Below are 18,254 nucleotides of genomic sequence, written 5' to 3'. Positions count from 1 at the left end.
CCAATTTCCATACTAGTAGTGTTTGTTGCTATATTGTTGTGGCATCCAAATTTCGTTGCGTTTTTTGAGTAGTTTTGTTGCTGTACTGCTGTGGCAGAAATTATATATTATACATATATATACTGTATTATATACTGTACTATATAATTCTTAACTAAAGAGATTGTGACCTTGACATTGATCCGAACGGTCAATAATTTCCATAAGTTTTGCGGGTAGTGTTTGTTGCTGTACGGTTGTGGCAGAAATTATATATTATACATATATATACTGTATTATATACTGTACAATATAATTCTTAACTAAAAAGATTGTGACCTTGACATTGATCCGAATGATCCACATGGCCCTTTTCTAATTACAAAATATTTGTCTACTATCGGGGATTGAACCGTTACCCTTTAAAGTCCACTTAGTCATTGTGGAATTTCTGATATAGTTTGAAATTTAATGCAGCAAATTTATTTACTAATGGTGTCGTAAAAACCTTTTGTCATATATGCAGTCCCGATATTTGTTTTTATAATAAATTACATATAAACAAAATTTGATTTCAACGGACACTACTTTTTCTCTCCTTTTTCTTATTTACTTTTATTTTTAGTAACGAAGACATTAACTTAGGGTTTGCACAGTTTGAACATAGATTCAGCACATCGTCTTGATGAGATGATAGATTCTTCGAAATTTTAGAACTATCTATCAAATGATTTAGAAAATATAGAGCGAACAACAAATCTTAATCCAAAAAGGGACAAAACTTTGTAAGACTTAGTAAACATTAGTACTCGAACATTAACTTGTTGAGAGTATGTGCATATTCACTTCATGGTGATAATGAGTACAAAGCTTCTTTTGAATTGTAAGGACACTGGAGGAGGAGTTGAACACACATGGTATAAGAAGAGCTCTGAAGCAGGCATACCTCAATATACAAAAGTCGGACATAAACATTCCGCTAGTATTCTGATTAAACTCGTTGTGATTTTAGGCTTTCATTATTTCAATTTTAGGATTATAATCGTTAAAACATTACGTTTGCATGTTTACGTCTTTCCTGACACGTTTCGCAGGATAATCACGCTTTTAAACCAAAAGATAAACACTAGGAATATTAAAGCAAAAACGTTTTGCTTAGTGACGACAAAAATATACATTTCTGACATCAATTAAGTCAATGAAGTGCGCAATCACCGTAGCCAAGCTTTCTGTGCATGTCGATATCCTGATAAGTATGCAATACATTTTCATGGTATTTTCAAAAAATGTTACCACTAGATCAAAGTCAGGAAAATTTGTTGTGTTCTTTTCAATACACACATTTTACAATTCCAGTGACAATACTTTGCGGCTGTTCTGTGAGAAATAACACCTGATGGTACATTAAGGGATGGGCGATCGACTGTGTTGTATTGAAACATTTACAGGTAAGAAAATTCATTTGTCGTGACAGTTTCTATAAACTATGATGCAATAGTAACTGGACTTCGTCAGAAACTGAACACATGTTTTGACAGAAAGACGAACAACTTCAATGGAATGTGGTTTGCGAGGCAGAGGCATGCAATATTTTATTACGCTTCCGTCAATAATAAAATTGAAAAGTGAATTCATAGAATTGAAATTCAGAAGCAGTTTATGTAGACAGATATAATAACATTTGCGTCGCTAATGCCAATAATGACGATTATTATTGGGGACAAGCTTTTAATCAAAATCGTGAATTTCAATGGTAACCGGGTAAAGATATTTCGGATTACGGAACGGGCCTGACACCCGAGCGTGTCAAATTCAACGAAGACAATGTCATGCTTGTAGTTCCTCGTGGTTCGAGTCTTTATCAGATTCATACTTACTTGTGGAATATGGAATCAAGATGGGTCATTTTATACATAAAATATATAATATTATAACTACGTTTTATAGAAATGAATAAATACTGTACACTTTTTTATTATATAGGAAGCTGGTGATTTTTTATTGAATTCATAGCGTTAATATAACAAAAGACGAGGTTTGACTGCGTGCCAAAGCGTTTTTAGTTATTGAACGGAAACCATTTTCAGTATCAAGACCACTTTGACACTGACGTTTGACCCACCACCCACCAAAACAATACTACTGATCACAGGCAATCCTATTAAGTTTGAAGAATGTAAACCAAAGCGTCTTTTAGTTCCTGACAGGAAGACGTATTAATGAAAAGATAAGTTTGACAACGTTGCCGAAGAAATTTTTAGCTATTGAGCGGAAACCGTTTCTAGTGTTCATATCTCTGTGACCTTGACCATTAACTTGACCTCCGGAACTATAGAAGTCATTTAATGACCACAAGCAATAATACTTTGAAGTTAAACGGCTGTATACTACAGCGTTCAGCGCGAAAACCGTTTTTGGTCACAATGTCACTGTGATATTGAACTTTTTTATAAAACCATGTTATCTAATTATCACAAAAATTCATTATATGCAGTTTGATGTTTGTAGGCCAAAGCGTTTGCTTGACCTTGAAAAAAACCGCCAGTCCACAGAAGATATCCTAATTTTCTTAAAGTTAAAACGGGCATGACTACAAACATTCATTGAGAATGACATCCACATTCATGCCTGTGACATACAACACGGTTAAATCAACAAACAATACAGTGGTAGGACGTGGGACTAGAGACCAGCAGCCAAAATCAAATTATAAACATTATCTAATATAATAACCACGCGTATTGCTTGATCTTATACTATATACAAATTAGTATAACTAACATCCTTCAGGAGGAGTCGCCAGACAAATGTAATTCTGGTGTACTTTGTATTCAAATCAATCTACCATATCAATCTTGCGTCACTCGTAACAATTATGGTCGGTGGTATAGGTGGTGTGGTACATGTGGTATTGGATATAGATATAACTGCTATCGTATTGACAGTTAGAGCACATCGCAGTTTTTCTTCCACAATGACGTTTTTGATGCGGAAATAGCAAAATTGTATCAAACGTAATCCTGATAAGGCTAGTTTCAAAAGGGTATTAATTTATGTATGTTCCATTACATCAAAAATTTATAACAAGAACAGTATGCAGAAAATACGATTAAATGATGAAGTAATGAATCCGACAAGAAAACCTAGTTTCTTTTTAACCAACATGATTTTCTGAGCGAGGTGACTGCGATTAATATAGTGTCAATGACATGTAACAAAACTAGATAAGTTTGTGTGTATAAAACCTTGAAATAATATAAAGTTTACGTGTTAAACGTAAATGCTCTGTAAGTGTCACGATTAAGGATATCATTGGTATAATTAAGCTTATTTATCTGTGAATCAGCAAGCCGGAAAAGCTACTCCAGTAATTGTATGTTGAACTGCTATACTCATACAGAATGTCTCCAGACGACGACGGTGAATATAGACACTTGACGTAAACTCTTTCTCCTCCTTCCAGAACAGTTATAGCATCAGCCGAATCGCAAGTGTATGCGTCATTGTCGTAGAATCTTCCAGACGTGTACAGTGAGTTGTCAATCATGATACCATAATGCATTTGTTTCTTATTCAGTATACACAGCTGGATGGTAAAAAGGTATGCCCCGCTCACAGGAACCGTAAACATTCCCGTGACATTATCGTATGCTCCACCTTTGTTTAACATTGTCTCTGCAAATACTATAGTTTTGCCGGTGCCAAGACTTTTATCTGAGGGTCCACGTGCTTTAAACGCTACTGTTTCTGTCAGGAGGGTATCTGTAATTATTGCAAAACATATAATTATAGAAGAAACCCTGTCCAATACGATATTAAAGATAAATGTACCCTTTTAAATGTTATATCAAATGATAGAAGAAGAAAGGATGATCAGTTTGTTATTATTCTTGGTAAGAGTCACACAACTGATAACATTTAAGAACTTCAGCAGGGAAGACAATATTTACTGTGACAAAAATGACGTATTCTTAAAACCATTTTTCGTATCAGTCACATTAATAAGTTTCTGAAATACTGGAGAGAATGAAAGTTTTACACAAATAGTACCACAAAATGTGTAGATTTTAACCACTCAGAATGTGTACAATATCTTTCTTGTGACAGGCATTGGAAACAGAAGTCTAAACTAAAACGAATATTAATATATTTCCATGCTCTTAATGTGAGTCAAACAGAGTCTTCTATTGACTGATACAGATCCAGGGCCGGGCCAAGGGGGCCCGTGCCCCCCCCCCCCCCCCCCCCCCCCCCCCCCCCCCCTCCCAGTTGGCTGAGAAGTTACCTATACTCATCAAGAATGCATCCCACGGCAAAGGAATATTTTTTTCTCAAAATTTAGACCCAGAAAGGCACCAGAGGCCACCATTTCATACCTGCATTTCAAAATTTTCCAGGGGAAGAGCCCCCTGACCACCCAATCAAGAGGATAGTAACGTACTCCTACAATACCTAAAAATTAAGACCTAAAATGCACCAGAGGCCACCATTTCATTCCTGTATTTAAAAAAAATCAGGGGGAGAGCCTCCTGACCCCATCCCCGTAATATGAGGGAAGTACACGCACCAACAAATGCAGCTGAGGATACCATTTCATACCTTTATTTCGAAAAAAATTCCAGGGGAAGACCTTGAATCCTAACTTGGGCAAAGGCACCCCCTCCAATACCTTGCTATGCACTTCGGCAGTGAAGTCTTCGTTCAAGACCTCTCAAACATTTCTGGATCCGGCCCTATGATACATTAATATTTATAATAAAACGTAGCATGATCCATTTTAAAAGAGAAGAGCCTAATACATTTCCAACCTGCATCAGATGTCATTTAAAACTAGCAGATAATATAGAACTTTGTTTATTTGTCCCACTGCTTATCTATTAAAATAACTGAGTAATAAATTTAACAAAAGTGTAGAGATGGTACCTACCTAAAAAGATCTAAGGGGAACAACTCTGAATTGACCAATAAACTAAAGCCAGTATAATGCCAGTGGTCAGAAGAGAAAGAACTCAATAGACCCTTCTCCGATCAACTGGTCAGGCATACAATATATGGCCTACATTTGTTTAAAGCTCGTCATTATATAGCAAATGCACACTTTTCTCGTGGCTTACACTTAGAAGTCATTAAATTATTCATCCTGAGGCCCTGATAGAAAGTTTATAGGTGTAGGAAAAATAAAAATGCATTAATAACACTCAAGAAATTTTTCGACTTAAGAATCTTACTGCAAAGATTAAGATTTTGTTGGTCTTTTTTATAACTTAAGGTACTTATTCTCTCTGTGAGGATAACTTAGTTTACAAAAAACTACTGTTACAGTAGCTTTGCGTTTGTACGAATCGGCCCATCCTTTCAAATCAGTGTTGAAGACATGGTATACGTATATGTGCAGACCTGTTTTTGAAGCATGTTTTCGCCCATAGGTGAGTAATACTGTTTTACCATCAAAGTTCGAATTTTAAAATCGGTTTTACATTTTGAAGGAATAATTGTTTTACATTTGTGACCAAAACACTGTTTGTGACGCTTTCATATGACATGTGTGACCAGGCTTATTTTAAATTTAGAACAACTAGCTTTCACTTTTGTAGAACGTTTTTACATATGTAACACCTTTGTAACAATTGTCACATTTGTAACCATATTTTACATTTTGGGGTCCTATAAGCATACGGAGAAAACGCAATTTGCCGAATTTTACTACGGGTCCACGACCTTAAACAAATTGTAAGGTGAGGTCATAATAAAGAGCATGTAATTCTGTTTCACTCAGAAGTGTTTTGAGACTTGATTTTTAATTTGAATTTACTAAAAGGCAAAACAAAGTTCAGTATAGGCTCTTTCAAAGTGTCGAAAGCAGACTAAACTTACATCATACACTTTTAAATTCATTTACTTTTGGATACTTTTTACATCGCATCGATTATAATTGGTGAAATGAAACTGTCAATGCAGGAGATGTCTATTTTACTAGATATTTTAGATAGTCATTTTTCAAATATTTCTTTTTATAAGGGGAGGAGGAAAACATAAGCCTAATTAATCAATGGGTGCACTGAAAAGTTCTTTTTAGTTTGCTTTAGGTTTAGCGCCGTTTTTCAACAATATTTCAGCCATGTAACGAAGTTAACCTAATCAGTGTTGCTGGATTCTGTACCAGTACAAACTTGTTCTCCGCAAATAACTACCAACTTCCCCACATGAATCAGAGGTGAAAGACGAATGATTTCAGACACAATGTCTTTTATCAAATCATCACGGAAAACATACTCCCCACCCGGGGATCGAACTCACAACCTCCGATCCGTAGACCAACGCTCTCCCTACTGAGCTAAGCGGGCGGGCGCACTGAAGAGTCGAATATGAACTCGTTAGGTACAATCTCTAACGACTGTGTAAAGTTACTGAAAATTGAATAGAAAAATATTCATTTAATATTTATTAGATATTTGACATTTACAAAACCATACCTTTTAATTTTTCAATATCAGCAATACGTTCCTCCATTTCTTTAGAATATTGTATCTGCAATTCATTGAATTCATTCTTCATGTCTTTTCTCTCTGTTTGCAGATTTCCAAGAACGTCCAGCACACGTTGATTAGTTTCCATAATTCGTTTCTCCACACCTTCAACTTTCACCTCCATTCTTACCATTTTCTCCAGAAGTTGTTCTTCGTAGTGAAATTTCGAACACTGAGGCTCAGGCCCTATAACTCCACCATGAACAACAACGAAACCCAGAAAAACTAACCATAGCCTCATGTTTTACGGTGTGTTTCTGTGAATTTTCCACAACGCACTAAAGCAGAATATACGAATAACTGGTAACAAAGTGTTATTACTTAAGTAAACACATAATTTGATTATGAGAAAGAATGAATATACTTACCACAATTGTTACGCAACATTTGCACAAACATGCTACTACATTTGAATCTATAAACTTTATATTTCAAAGTATGAAAACAAACAAATGCATACAGCCCAAAATCTGAATTGGAAAAGCCTTATCGATGATAAGGTTTTGAAGTGTAAGACGGAGCCTTCGTTGCCGAGTGGGTTAGGTCGCTGTCTTTAAATCATTTGCCTCTCACGAATGACAGTTGAAAAACTCGCTTAGGGTGTTAAATTCTTTTATGCGAGGAAGCAATTCAGCTCGCTTACAGAAGGACAGTGGCCGCGCCATGTCTTAAAGATAATTCCTCGGGTCTTCCTCTACCACAAAAGGCTGCAAGGTTGCCACATGTTATGTCAATGTGACGTAAAGCCAAACAAAACGATGAAAGGCAGCAGGAGGTTATTACGAAATGCCTTTCGGGTAATTCTATTCCACAGGTTAGCTCATCTGTTTTTAAAAGTAAAACAGGATCCGTTTGCTCCAGCAATCAGTTACATCTAAAATTAACATGTAGATTGTCCATTTCAGAGCATGGTATGAAATACCTTGATACAACATGCACATTATAGTTACTAGTGGTGTATATGAAGTTTTTGTGGTACGTATACTTACTATCCTTGATGGAAACAGCTGTTTGTCATCAACATCAATAGCCCATATTCATTAGCAAAATAAATGAAGTTCTGTTAATTTGTAAGAAAGAATGTACATTAACTGGATTTGCAGTAATAATCCTGTAGTGTCTGTACTACAAACTATTACTTAGGTCTATAATTGTGATATATATCTAACGTTGAATGCTTAATGTATATTGTCCGTGGTCCAGCAAGGAACACGAATCAAATGTATTATAAATCTCTTCAAAACATGTGCATTTGCGTGAAACACTGACAGAGAAGAACGGATTCCAGAAAAAGAAATAAACCAAAGGGACGCAGGTCCGGAGTAAACTGGAGCTATATGCTATTGTGGTAATTCTTTCCGGCTTGCAATATTCTTAATTTTATATCTATATCCTGGTAAAATACCATGTAGTCAGCGGAAATGATTGAACCATGTCACTTTGCGGCGAAACTATAATATATAATGCAAATTTGTAACGCTTTTGTTATTTCGCACTGGGTTGTACGAAATAGAATATCAATTTATTCAGTGACTTACGTTTTCAATACTACGTGTTCTACCATGTTTAATAGCCATATCGTGTTTTTCATTTCATGATCTTGTAAGAAATGAAAGAACCATGTCTCGTTACCGGTATCAACATTAAGGATGTTTTAGAAACGTCTGGAGCAAGGCTAAGACATTTTAAACAGAAACCTTAAACAGGCTTTGGTATTAGTCTGGTATGACACGGAATGAATGACTTCTACTGTTACAAGCTAATGTATCTGTTTTTTGTTTCAAATTATAACGCAAATGTTACAGACGTTTTTAAAACCCTGTGTGTAGTCTCGGGTCTTGTTCCTTTGATTATAGCTATCACATATCCATCTCACTATAAAACGATGAATTTAAATAATTCACACTCGGCAACAGAGAGCAAACCAGAACATGATTATATACATTTTCAAGTCTTACAAAATGTTTACAAATTGTAAAATGTATTCTTTCTTTCGAACAACATGAAAATGGGTTTAAACTTACTCCCCGCTTTTCTCTGTCAGTTAAGGCTATCTACAAGCGACTGTTGACTCTTACTTATATAAATATGACGTTTGCTACAATACAGAATATTGATAAACATTTTTTTTATTTGCTGTGATCATCAAAAATATGGTCTCCACTTGATTAACATACTGTACCCAAACGTAATGTATAGCATTAGCAAATTTATTTAAAGAACTAGCTTTGGATTGTACTTGGGCTCACTGAAAAAAATGTTGAAAGACGGAGCGGTGAGTGATCAGAATATCTCGCTGAGAGCACTGAACGCGTTGTGTCTTGGCGAGTTAAAAATTGGGAATAATGAGGAACTATTGAAAATGTATGCTTCAAAGTTTCAAAGTTTATTGGAAGTCAATGCCCTTATGGGCATCTAACATAAACATAACATATCATACAACAACATGGCATATTAATTAAACAAGATGTAATATGCATGCGGAATGTTCATTTTACAGCGAAACACGATGTTTGTGGCTTGTACAGCTGTGTCAAGTTATGAATGGATATGTTCTAAAATCTGGCCAGGCCAGAGATTAGAACATGCCATGTGAATGATGTTATTTCGAAAAGTTGTAATGTAATTTAGAGAATGCTTTTAAATACAGCCAATTCTGAATGAATTAATTTGTGTAAAAAATCCAGCTTAGGTTGTAAATACATTGGTTTAATTTGGTAAACAATAAATTGAGTTTTAATTGATAACAACCACCTGTAGCAGACAAATCAGATCAGTTATATCCAGTGTGGGTCATGGGCCAATGAAAACAACAGCTGCTGCCTTTCCGACCCGTTTCCGAAAATTTATCCGGCAGAAAATGGTTTTCTCGAGAGACCACTTTAAAAACGAAGCAAGAATTTTACAACCAATAAAGAGTGTATAAAGTGTCCAAACAACATATTGTTTTATCATCCTTGTTTTTTTTGTATGAAGATCTAATGAAGATAATGTAGAATGAAACATTCTGGTGGTATAATTACGTGTAAAATATTTTCTTTTACTATGTTTATTTTTCCGTGAATCATTGAAATATTAGAGTGAAACATACCTGGTTATTTCACTGATTGAAAAATACCAACAACAATAACAACAACAAAAAAGAATAATTACCATTGAAAAACAATTTTACTTGTGGATCTACTTTAGTTTCACTGCTAGTATCATTTCAACATAGACGATCGTTATAATAACGTTACTAAAAAGCAAAAGGTCAAAATACATGTACATATACATGCTAGAGTTACATATAGCAAAGAATTTGTATTTCAAAGTAATGTTATATATTTTTATAAAACTTGACACCACTATCCTTGTGATAATTTCAAACTCTATAAATCAGCTGACCTTGAAATACAAAACTTAATTGTTATACTGTATTCTAAAACATCATATGGTACTAAACAGTTTTAAGCATGTTTTAGACTTACATTAATTTGTAAATCGTTTCTTTATGATGTAAACAGTTTATTATTTTCAAATATTAGATGCATAAAATGAATCTATTTAACTCGTGTATTTCATAGATTTTACATTTCTCAGATACATGCTTTGGTTCCAGACAAGTACCTTTTGTGCTCATTTACTTTATCATTGATATCATCAGCTGATCTTCAAAATAAAATTCGCCAAAACAGTCTTTTAAGCAGTTAATTTAAAAAAAGGTTCTTAAAGTATATCAACTGTTATATTTTATGCGAATAATATATCTGACTTGAACAAGTATAATGTTTATTTAGCATATATATGTATATATATATTTTTAAATATAAAAGGTAAATGCTGCACTTACTCTATCTGTTCACTTTATATTCCAGTTCGCTGATAAGCCAAGTGGCTTGCTACTGTAGGTGGTAACAAGTGGCACAAAGATATCTCCCTGACAACTGACGCTACAACTGCGGGAGCACGCAGGGTCAAATTTCATAAAAACAGAGTTAATATTTCCACCTAGGTAGCTGGAAACGCACAAATGCGTTCTCATTCATACCTAGATTTTGGTCACGTTGGCAGCATGCCAAAACTATATGTCGTATATTACAAGTCGACAAAAAGTTTTCTTGAACGCAAAGACAATTAAAATGAAACTTATGTAACACACGAAAATTCATCTATACCAGTATAAATCTGTGCGACTTGGAATAATATAGAAGATTTACTTTGTAAGTCCAATCAAAAGAGAAAACAGTTTCTAGACAGTGTTTATCTAGGTTGGTTTTATTGCATTTTTTTTCGCTTCCAAAGATGATGGTCCTAATTATATCCTCGTGTTTATGATATCTGCACGACTTGATGTGGTTACACCAATATGAATTACGCTATGTTGGTACAGTTTCAGGAGCAGGAGACAAACTTATTAATCATATCTGTAAGAAGATCCTTTGTTAGCATAGGACGCAACTGAACTAAATACTAGCGGATTCGGTTGAATTGTATATCATCTCTCATGTGCTCCAGCACCTCAGTGTTGCTATCTAACGTGACTTTGTCTGTGAAAACTAGTTAAACTGACACACATGCACGATATCTTCGAAGTATATGTCCATTTTACTTTTAATCAAGTCCCGATACTTCTCCATGAGCAGTGAATTTATTTCCGCAACTCTTTGTTCCCTTGTATACGCGCCTGTTATATTCTATGAAGACTATTCATTTGATTAAAAAAGTTGTTAAATCGGAATATGAAGGAAGGACTATGATGACCATAGACTGCTCAAGTGTCTGCAAACTTTTTTCGAAAACTGACCTACAGATACAAAGGAGTAAGTTTGAAAAGGGAAAGCTAGCAGTCAGACCTCTAGGAGTCAGGTTTTAGCTGGAAGGTCACCACAAGAATATGACTGTGAAATAATGGTATACATTTTATACTTCAAATTTTTATCATCAGTGTAGGATTTTGGTGCCGTGGCAAACGAAAATGTTCTCCTGGGAAACTGCTGGCTCATTTAAGAAGGGATCATTTGATGACTCTCTCCCAAACATCCTTCAAACTACGATGGTTTGTCAAAATAGGCTTCGAAATGCTCTGTCCCTTTTTCCTAAAGTATATTATACTAAATGGAGTAATAATTAAAATAAGGTCACATTATTTTAGTTGCTGTTGGTTTTACGTATTCTTTATACCTGAAAAAGACAAATTTTGTCTTTTGTACAAATGCTCAAATGCAGAAAAAAATATCAAGTATCTAGTTCGAAGTATATCTTTCCCCGATGCCCTTTTCTGTTCACCTACAAAATACAAAACAAAACATCTTTAATCTCTGTATTGTTATGACGATTTTGCCAATTTTGACTACTGGATGCAAAAATATGTGTATCAACGTATGTTATGCATTTAGATGCATATCTGGATTCTGTATGTCAAACAGTTTTGATATAAAAAAGATTGTGTCGCTCGTTCGCTGAAAAAGTTTAAATTCTGGAAAGGGAATCATTTTTGTTTATAAGCCAATAAGTAATTTTCAATACATGCACTTCAGTTTTCACGAATCCGGACGCAAATAAAATTCCTTTATCATACAGAATCCAGTAACATTCAATTGTAAGGTACGATAACCTCTCATTTTTATGCTTTTCGTATACTCTTTAGTTTTCTCCCTTCCATAAGAAAATCTAGTCAACATATATTTAGCTAAAAACGCAATACAATGTATTCTTTTTATAACATGTAAGTTTTTCCCCATAAAAAATGCCGTTTTTAAGAGCAGATAACACTTTTTCAGTACTGGTGACCTATGACTTTTATTGCATATCTTTGTTCCTAAGATGATTGTCCTTCAATAAAATTCTATTACTTAAGTTGGGAAAAAATTCGCCCATCTTATATACAGAGACTGTAGCGTACGCTTTTAACATAAATTTTGAAATTTATATCACGCACGTGTTAGGAAATGCCAATGCGTTACATCCTGCATATTTCTATTCCAGTACGGCCGCTAAATATTTTCACGAATCTAGATGGGAAGTAACTCGTGTTTAACAAAGACACAGGGTAGACAACCCTATACTTATGAAACATGTTCTTCAGATATATCTGTGTGTTGATAGTATGCAGAAAATTTGCTGACCAATACTAATATATACTCGTCTTAACCCCAGTTTAAGTGTTATTGGTGTTTACCACTTTACTCGTTTGTTTTCATTCAGTTGATACGGTTCACCACCTAACACCGTTTAGCTAGCAGATGTAAATCCAAGAATCAAAGCTAGAATTTCTTCTATTTGATATAAAAGCAGCTCCCCGGCCATTACTTTGTTGTGTGAAGCGTTGCGGTTCGACAAGTTGTGTAGACGCTTATTAACACAAGGACAAAACTAAACGCTCAGTGCACGTGCCAGAAGGACATACGTTTTTATTTGATAATAGTTATTGCTGCAAATCTATAGAGGTTTAGTTCCAAAAATATAAAACATTTATAGGATTTGTATCAAACAAGCCATCATTTTTGACCCTCAAATGGTTTACTACTACCCTTAGCTTTTGAGACACCTATTTTACTTATATATCGCCTTCCAAAATGCATTTTGTGTCATGCTCTACCTGGTCTAACATATCTTCTTGCAGTGCATACTAATAATTGCGTTTACCATTTTATTTTTTCAACAAGTATGAGGGACTTTGGTGAGTTTCAAATTGTCTCCCTTATTTGATAATGTCCAAGATAATAACATTGTAAGAAGGTCCCATCATTTGGAATCCTCTGACATTATCGTTGTTTTGGCTATGAGCCATCTCAGTTCTAAGGTATGAGATATCTTGCATTTTTGTTAAATTAAATGTCTGGAATGTCAAAATTAGAGACTTGAGTGTTTATAGAATATGTAGTTGAAGGCATTTTTAAATCAACAGTCATGATGATCATTAATTTACTTAGCTTCATTTACACCATAATGTTACAAATAACATTGCGATAACAACAGAGTAATCCAAATGAAAGGACCTACTTACTTTAATAGAGTATGAAAGGGAGATAACTGACCAAAGTCTCCCATTATAATCATCTCTAAGCTGCCTTTATCATGGATATTACCTTTAACCTAAACTTTTTCAGCTAATACAAGCTTCATTCCATAGTCATTGCCGAAAACCGTCATCCCACAAGTGTTTCCAAATAATACTCCTCTGGTTTGAAAGTTTTATCAATAGTACTCTGTGTCTGAAAACCCTGCTTTAGGCTATCATCGATTATGAACTCGTCATGTGAAACAGTATCTGGTATTTTGTCGAATAAATACTTAACCCGTACAGAACCTGTCCCTAGATCATTCACAATAGTTCAGATTAGAATTTTCACAATTGGCTAACACTACAGCCGGCCAGTTCAACTGTTACTGACCATTACCCTCAACGTGTGTGATATCGACGAGCTGCAGCTCTATACCATTCTTAATGAGATCCCCGACATTCCGGCGTAGATTTCAATCCTCGTGGAGTGGCAGATTATGGTTAACAATGTTGGACACAATGTCTCTTTCTTCCACAAAGTGATAACCATCGACACGAGATGTAATCTGGTCCATTTGTTCGGTGATCCGAGTCACCTTCATCAGTAATTTGAAGTTTAGAGGTCTCATCAGTAATTTACTTGTCACACAGTTTGGTAAGTTTATTTGTGATTTTATCCAGTGTCACCAATCTACTCATCTACCGTATTGAGCCCAGTGTTAATCTTCTCGTGAATACTTTTGGGCAGTTGAATTAACAGTTCCTTATTCAAAACCATCGTTTACGCTACTACCAAGCGGATATGACAGATGAACTATGAGGCTCCATCCCACCCCCATCACTTTTTTGCACAGTGCCACTAGGGCTTGTTTGTAAGTTAGAAATTGGTGACGTTTTAAAAGGACCAGCTATCCTACCAAGTGTACTTTCTTTTTCCATTTGTTTTCTAAATTCTGTTTTATACATTTGTGCAGACAACAAATTATTTCATGTAGAAGCCCCGTGTGAGCCAGTATGTCCTAACTTGAAGCCAAACCTGAAACCTTCTTTTAAAATTGTGGCATCTTGATTATTTGGGTATAATTCTTATTATTTGCACAGTTTTTCCACAATGATAGTTGCCTAATGACCAAAATTTTGAAACATTATAATAATATTATGAGAGTCCCCTAGCCCCATTGTAGCTGTGACCCTTAGGGTTTGGGCATGGTGTCTGGGGCCAGTACGATGTCTGGGAGGCTGCTCCCCGTACAGTTCCTCCTCCGCGGGGTATTCCATTACGAGCATTCTTGCGTTAGACATTTAAGTGCAGCAGTTGGTATCGAATCCACATACCTGAGAGGTTCCATGTAAAGCAGCCAAAGTTCAAGATCATCCACCGCCCAAGATTTTGAGGGATCTGCCCCCATTCGCATCCGGAATTGCTAATTTCCAGCCAATAGAGTGCCTGGCTGCCCCCAATCTAATTGTTTGCAAATATTTTAACATATCTTGGACTTTTTTCTGGGTGGCTGCTTATATCGACACTAGAATAAATCAAAAAGGCGTCTGTCCATTTAGAAATGGTATCAATCTTTTGTTTTTGAGCGGTTTGAATTACCAAGGAACCAGCATCATTGACAATAGGCTGATTTTTGTTTTCTCCATTACGGGCAAGCAGTAAAGCCATGTCTATGTATTGACCTGATATAATTTTGTCTTTAGTGCCTTGAAACAAATGGCCAACTTAGGCCGAGTGAAAACTTGATACCTGGTTGGACAGAAATTTTTTGATGGATCATAAGAATAATTTTATATCGTGTATTACAATACTCCTTTTTGCATTATGCATGTGATTTGTATGTATGTCAAATTTCAAGTGATTTATTATGTTTTGTATGTATTGCAAGAATTTGCCGAAAATTGCTATAAATTTGAACTTTGAATTTTTCTTTTAGTTACAGTTGTATTATGAGTTACAGCTATCCGAGTACACATCGAGGATGGTTTGCTCTTAACAAATCGTCGAGACGGGTAAAGATTTTCTTTGTAAGTTTGATAAGTTATTGGCACATATTTTATCTGCGCATCCATGCTTACACTGCTTTGGTTTGCGGTATAGGGAGGCGGCCTTTCGAAACGAGGATTTCTGTCTTGAATAGTCATTCTTGTTTTTCCCGTCCCCAAACACCACATCTCTTTTCTGTCCCATCCGCATTTTTGTATCTTACATATTACTAAAATATACTTGGAGCTCGATTTTCGAAGCAACCCCTGTACAATATTTTTCACTTACAGTTCTATTTGTGGCGGCTCTTCTTTGCGATGTAAATCACCCTTATCTGTTTTATTTTCGACATGCTTTTGAGATCAAAGGACATTACCGCACAATAAATTGTGATAATAGTAAAAGAAAAGAATGAATATGTAGCACTGACCTATGGAAAACATCTTAATCAGATAAAGTTGATCATATCGAAAATGGTCAAACTCTTTTATTTCAGTTGCGTTGTAAATATGAACATTAACAATTTTCAGGGTTAGGAATAAAATGCAGACTTATGTATATAACAAAGAAATGCAGATTTAATAGAAAATATTCATCCTAAGGAATGGTTCTTTTTATGTATAGTATTTATATTTTTATTCTAACAAATCCGCCTTAAAATAATTGAGAACTGTGGCAAAATACACCACATTTTGCAAGACAAAACAAATTAACATGCATCTTTTTCAGCAAAATCAAAATGACGCACATGTTTTAAACATTACACAAGTTTAGATGAATATTTATCCATGTCAGTTAGAAATAATTTCTATATATTTTATGCTTATTCGCACAAATAGATTGGCATGTCATATATGTTTAACATAAAGTGTATATATTTAAAGCTCAATCCACCAAAATTATTACAGAATTAATTCCGTCTTTACTCGACTTTTTTAAGATTTCAGTTGATGGCCAAACACCACCTGGGTATCAAACTGTTTAGAGGTGCGCACCAAAGCTCACTCTTAAGCTCCACCATGTTCAGATGTAACGTGATAGTATGAATATCAATTATAGGCATTCGGGGAATCCGTTACGTTGTAACAAAAGGCACGATATGTATACCACAAAAGTGCTCTAACAAAAATATGAATAGCAAACTTATAAACCAAAATACGAAAGTTCTTGACGTTTTGCAGGGGGTAAAACGAACTAGGCCAGAAGAAGGGTATCTTCCACCGGCGTAGCGTCTAACTAGAAATGGCCAAATATCTATCGTATCTCAAAATGTTTCTGTCAAAGTTTGTTCGGGTGTAGATTACTGTTTGATAAGCCATGAAAATATTTGCAGCATTCTGCTGATTTTAATGCTACCCATGTCAGTGATTTTAAAGTACTATTGGTATAAGCGTGTTTTTCAAAAAAATATTCATGATCATTCTGTTCTATCATGGAGTAAGAGTATCAAGCTTGGACCTAGTTCTCCTAACAAAACATAGTCTGTCCAAAGTTTTGCCAATCTGACTAAAGTACAGCTCCAGTTAACCCTAGGCACATAGGATCTGAAGACGTGCTATTGATAGCCTCGTTCTGACGACCCTTACGGTAGCCAATCAGAGCCTACTTACAACATTTTGTAAGCGAAAGTAGAAGTTTAAAAAAATCTATATTTAGCCTGGGTTTTTCATATTTTCAATCCTTCGTGTTTTGAGAGAAATCATATGTCATGGTACGGACTTGATTACGTTAGGTGTCAGACAGCCGGTCAGCTCAGTCGTTGAGGACTCTCCCTGTAAGCGAGAGGTTCCGGGTTCGAGCCCCGGACTGACTGCACGTTTTTCTCACCCTTCGACATTCGACGCTATTTTGATGTTGATGGTCCAAATGCTTGTTGAAACAAGTCGTCTGATTGGTTCAAATAAAAATAGCAATATCGGAAATCCAAAATATAAGAAGACGAATGTGAATAGGTCATTCTCAGATCTTTAGAAGATCAAGTACTTTAGTCAGATTAGTTTTTTGCAACCTTTTCTAAATAATCCCTTAAAGAGAGGTAATTCTTCTGAAGTACAGAAGACAGCCATAACACACCCCGCTTGGAGGAATTCATCATATACTATATGATGACGTAAAGTTCATTGTGAACTGATAATTCCCACATTCATATGGGGTACTTCAAATTCCACACCCGTTTGTGGTACATCCCGGACGAGCCCCCATCTTACGAACATTGGTCTGCAACGGAGTGCAGTGAATTCACATTCCATAACCCTGAGAATACCGCACCTTCGCCTAAGCCAGCCATGCTGGTAACCTTAACAATACGATACATCCACATCTTCAATAAAGGACGTTTCAACAACACATATATAGGAGACCTGAACATGGCTGACATTTCAACGGGTTCGAAAGCCGGATACACTACTATCGGCTATCAATGTTGAGATTCTTTGTCTCAATTACTTGTTTCATTTTGTTCCTGTAATAGCCACAGACGACCGCCGAACAGAAGGTATTTCGCAACCTTTTTCTAAATAATCCCTTAAAGGGAGGTAATTTATCTGAAGTACAGAAGACGGCCATAACAATATTTAGACATTTTCTACAGAAAACAGAAGGTGAAAAAGACGGAATGATAGCCGGGGTCAGTCGTAGTTAAAGATAGTACTAGACATTGATAAGTCTTGTGCACCTTAAGGTTCTGATTTTAGTACTTTCTATATTAAGTACAGTATAGTCCTTATTTATATACAGAAAATCTGACCGCTATCGCTTATCTGGTTGACGGGTATTT

At 35.5% G+C, this 18,254-nt stretch overlaps 1 protein-coding gene across 1 annotated transcript; it reads right to left on the bottom strand.

Moving 5' to 3' along the window:
- Window positions 1–1,540: 1,540 nt before the first annotated feature.
- LOC123557036 (uncharacterized) lies at window positions 1,541–6,801 on the bottom strand. Its single transcript, XM_045348222.2, has 2 exons — window positions 6,453–6,801; window positions 1,541–3,741 (listed from the first exon to the last, which is right to left on the bottom strand). Exons 1-2 carry the CDS (start codon window positions 6,745–6,747, stop codon window positions 3,311–3,313), a joined length of 726 nt encoding a protein of 241 aa, XP_045204157.2. The 5' UTR covers window positions 6,748–6,801; the 3' UTR covers window positions 1,541–3,310.
- Between the last annotated feature and the right edge of the window lie 11,453 nt (window positions 6,802–18,254).

This window comes from Mercenaria mercenaria, chromosome 5 (genome assembly GCF_021730395.1).
Source record: "Mercenaria mercenaria strain notata chromosome 5, MADL_Memer_1, whole genome shotgun sequence".
In the NCBI taxonomy this organism is placed as follows: Eukaryota; Metazoa; Mollusca; class Bivalvia; order Venerida; family Veneridae; genus Mercenaria; species Mercenaria mercenaria.
Note: the sequence above shows the minus strand (reverse complement) of the source record. Positions and strands in the feature narration are given on the sequence as shown.

Excerpts from the sequence above, each read along its gene's own strand:
- LOC123557036 (XM_045348222.2), bottom strand. The coding sequence starts at position 6,747 with ATGAGGCTATGGTTAGTTTTTCTGGGTTTCGTTGTTGTTCATGGTGGA. Across the intron at positions 3,742-6,452 it reads TGATATTGAAAAATTAAAAG|ATACCCTCCTGACAGAAACA; the intron begins GTATGGTTTTGT and ends CAATAATTACAG.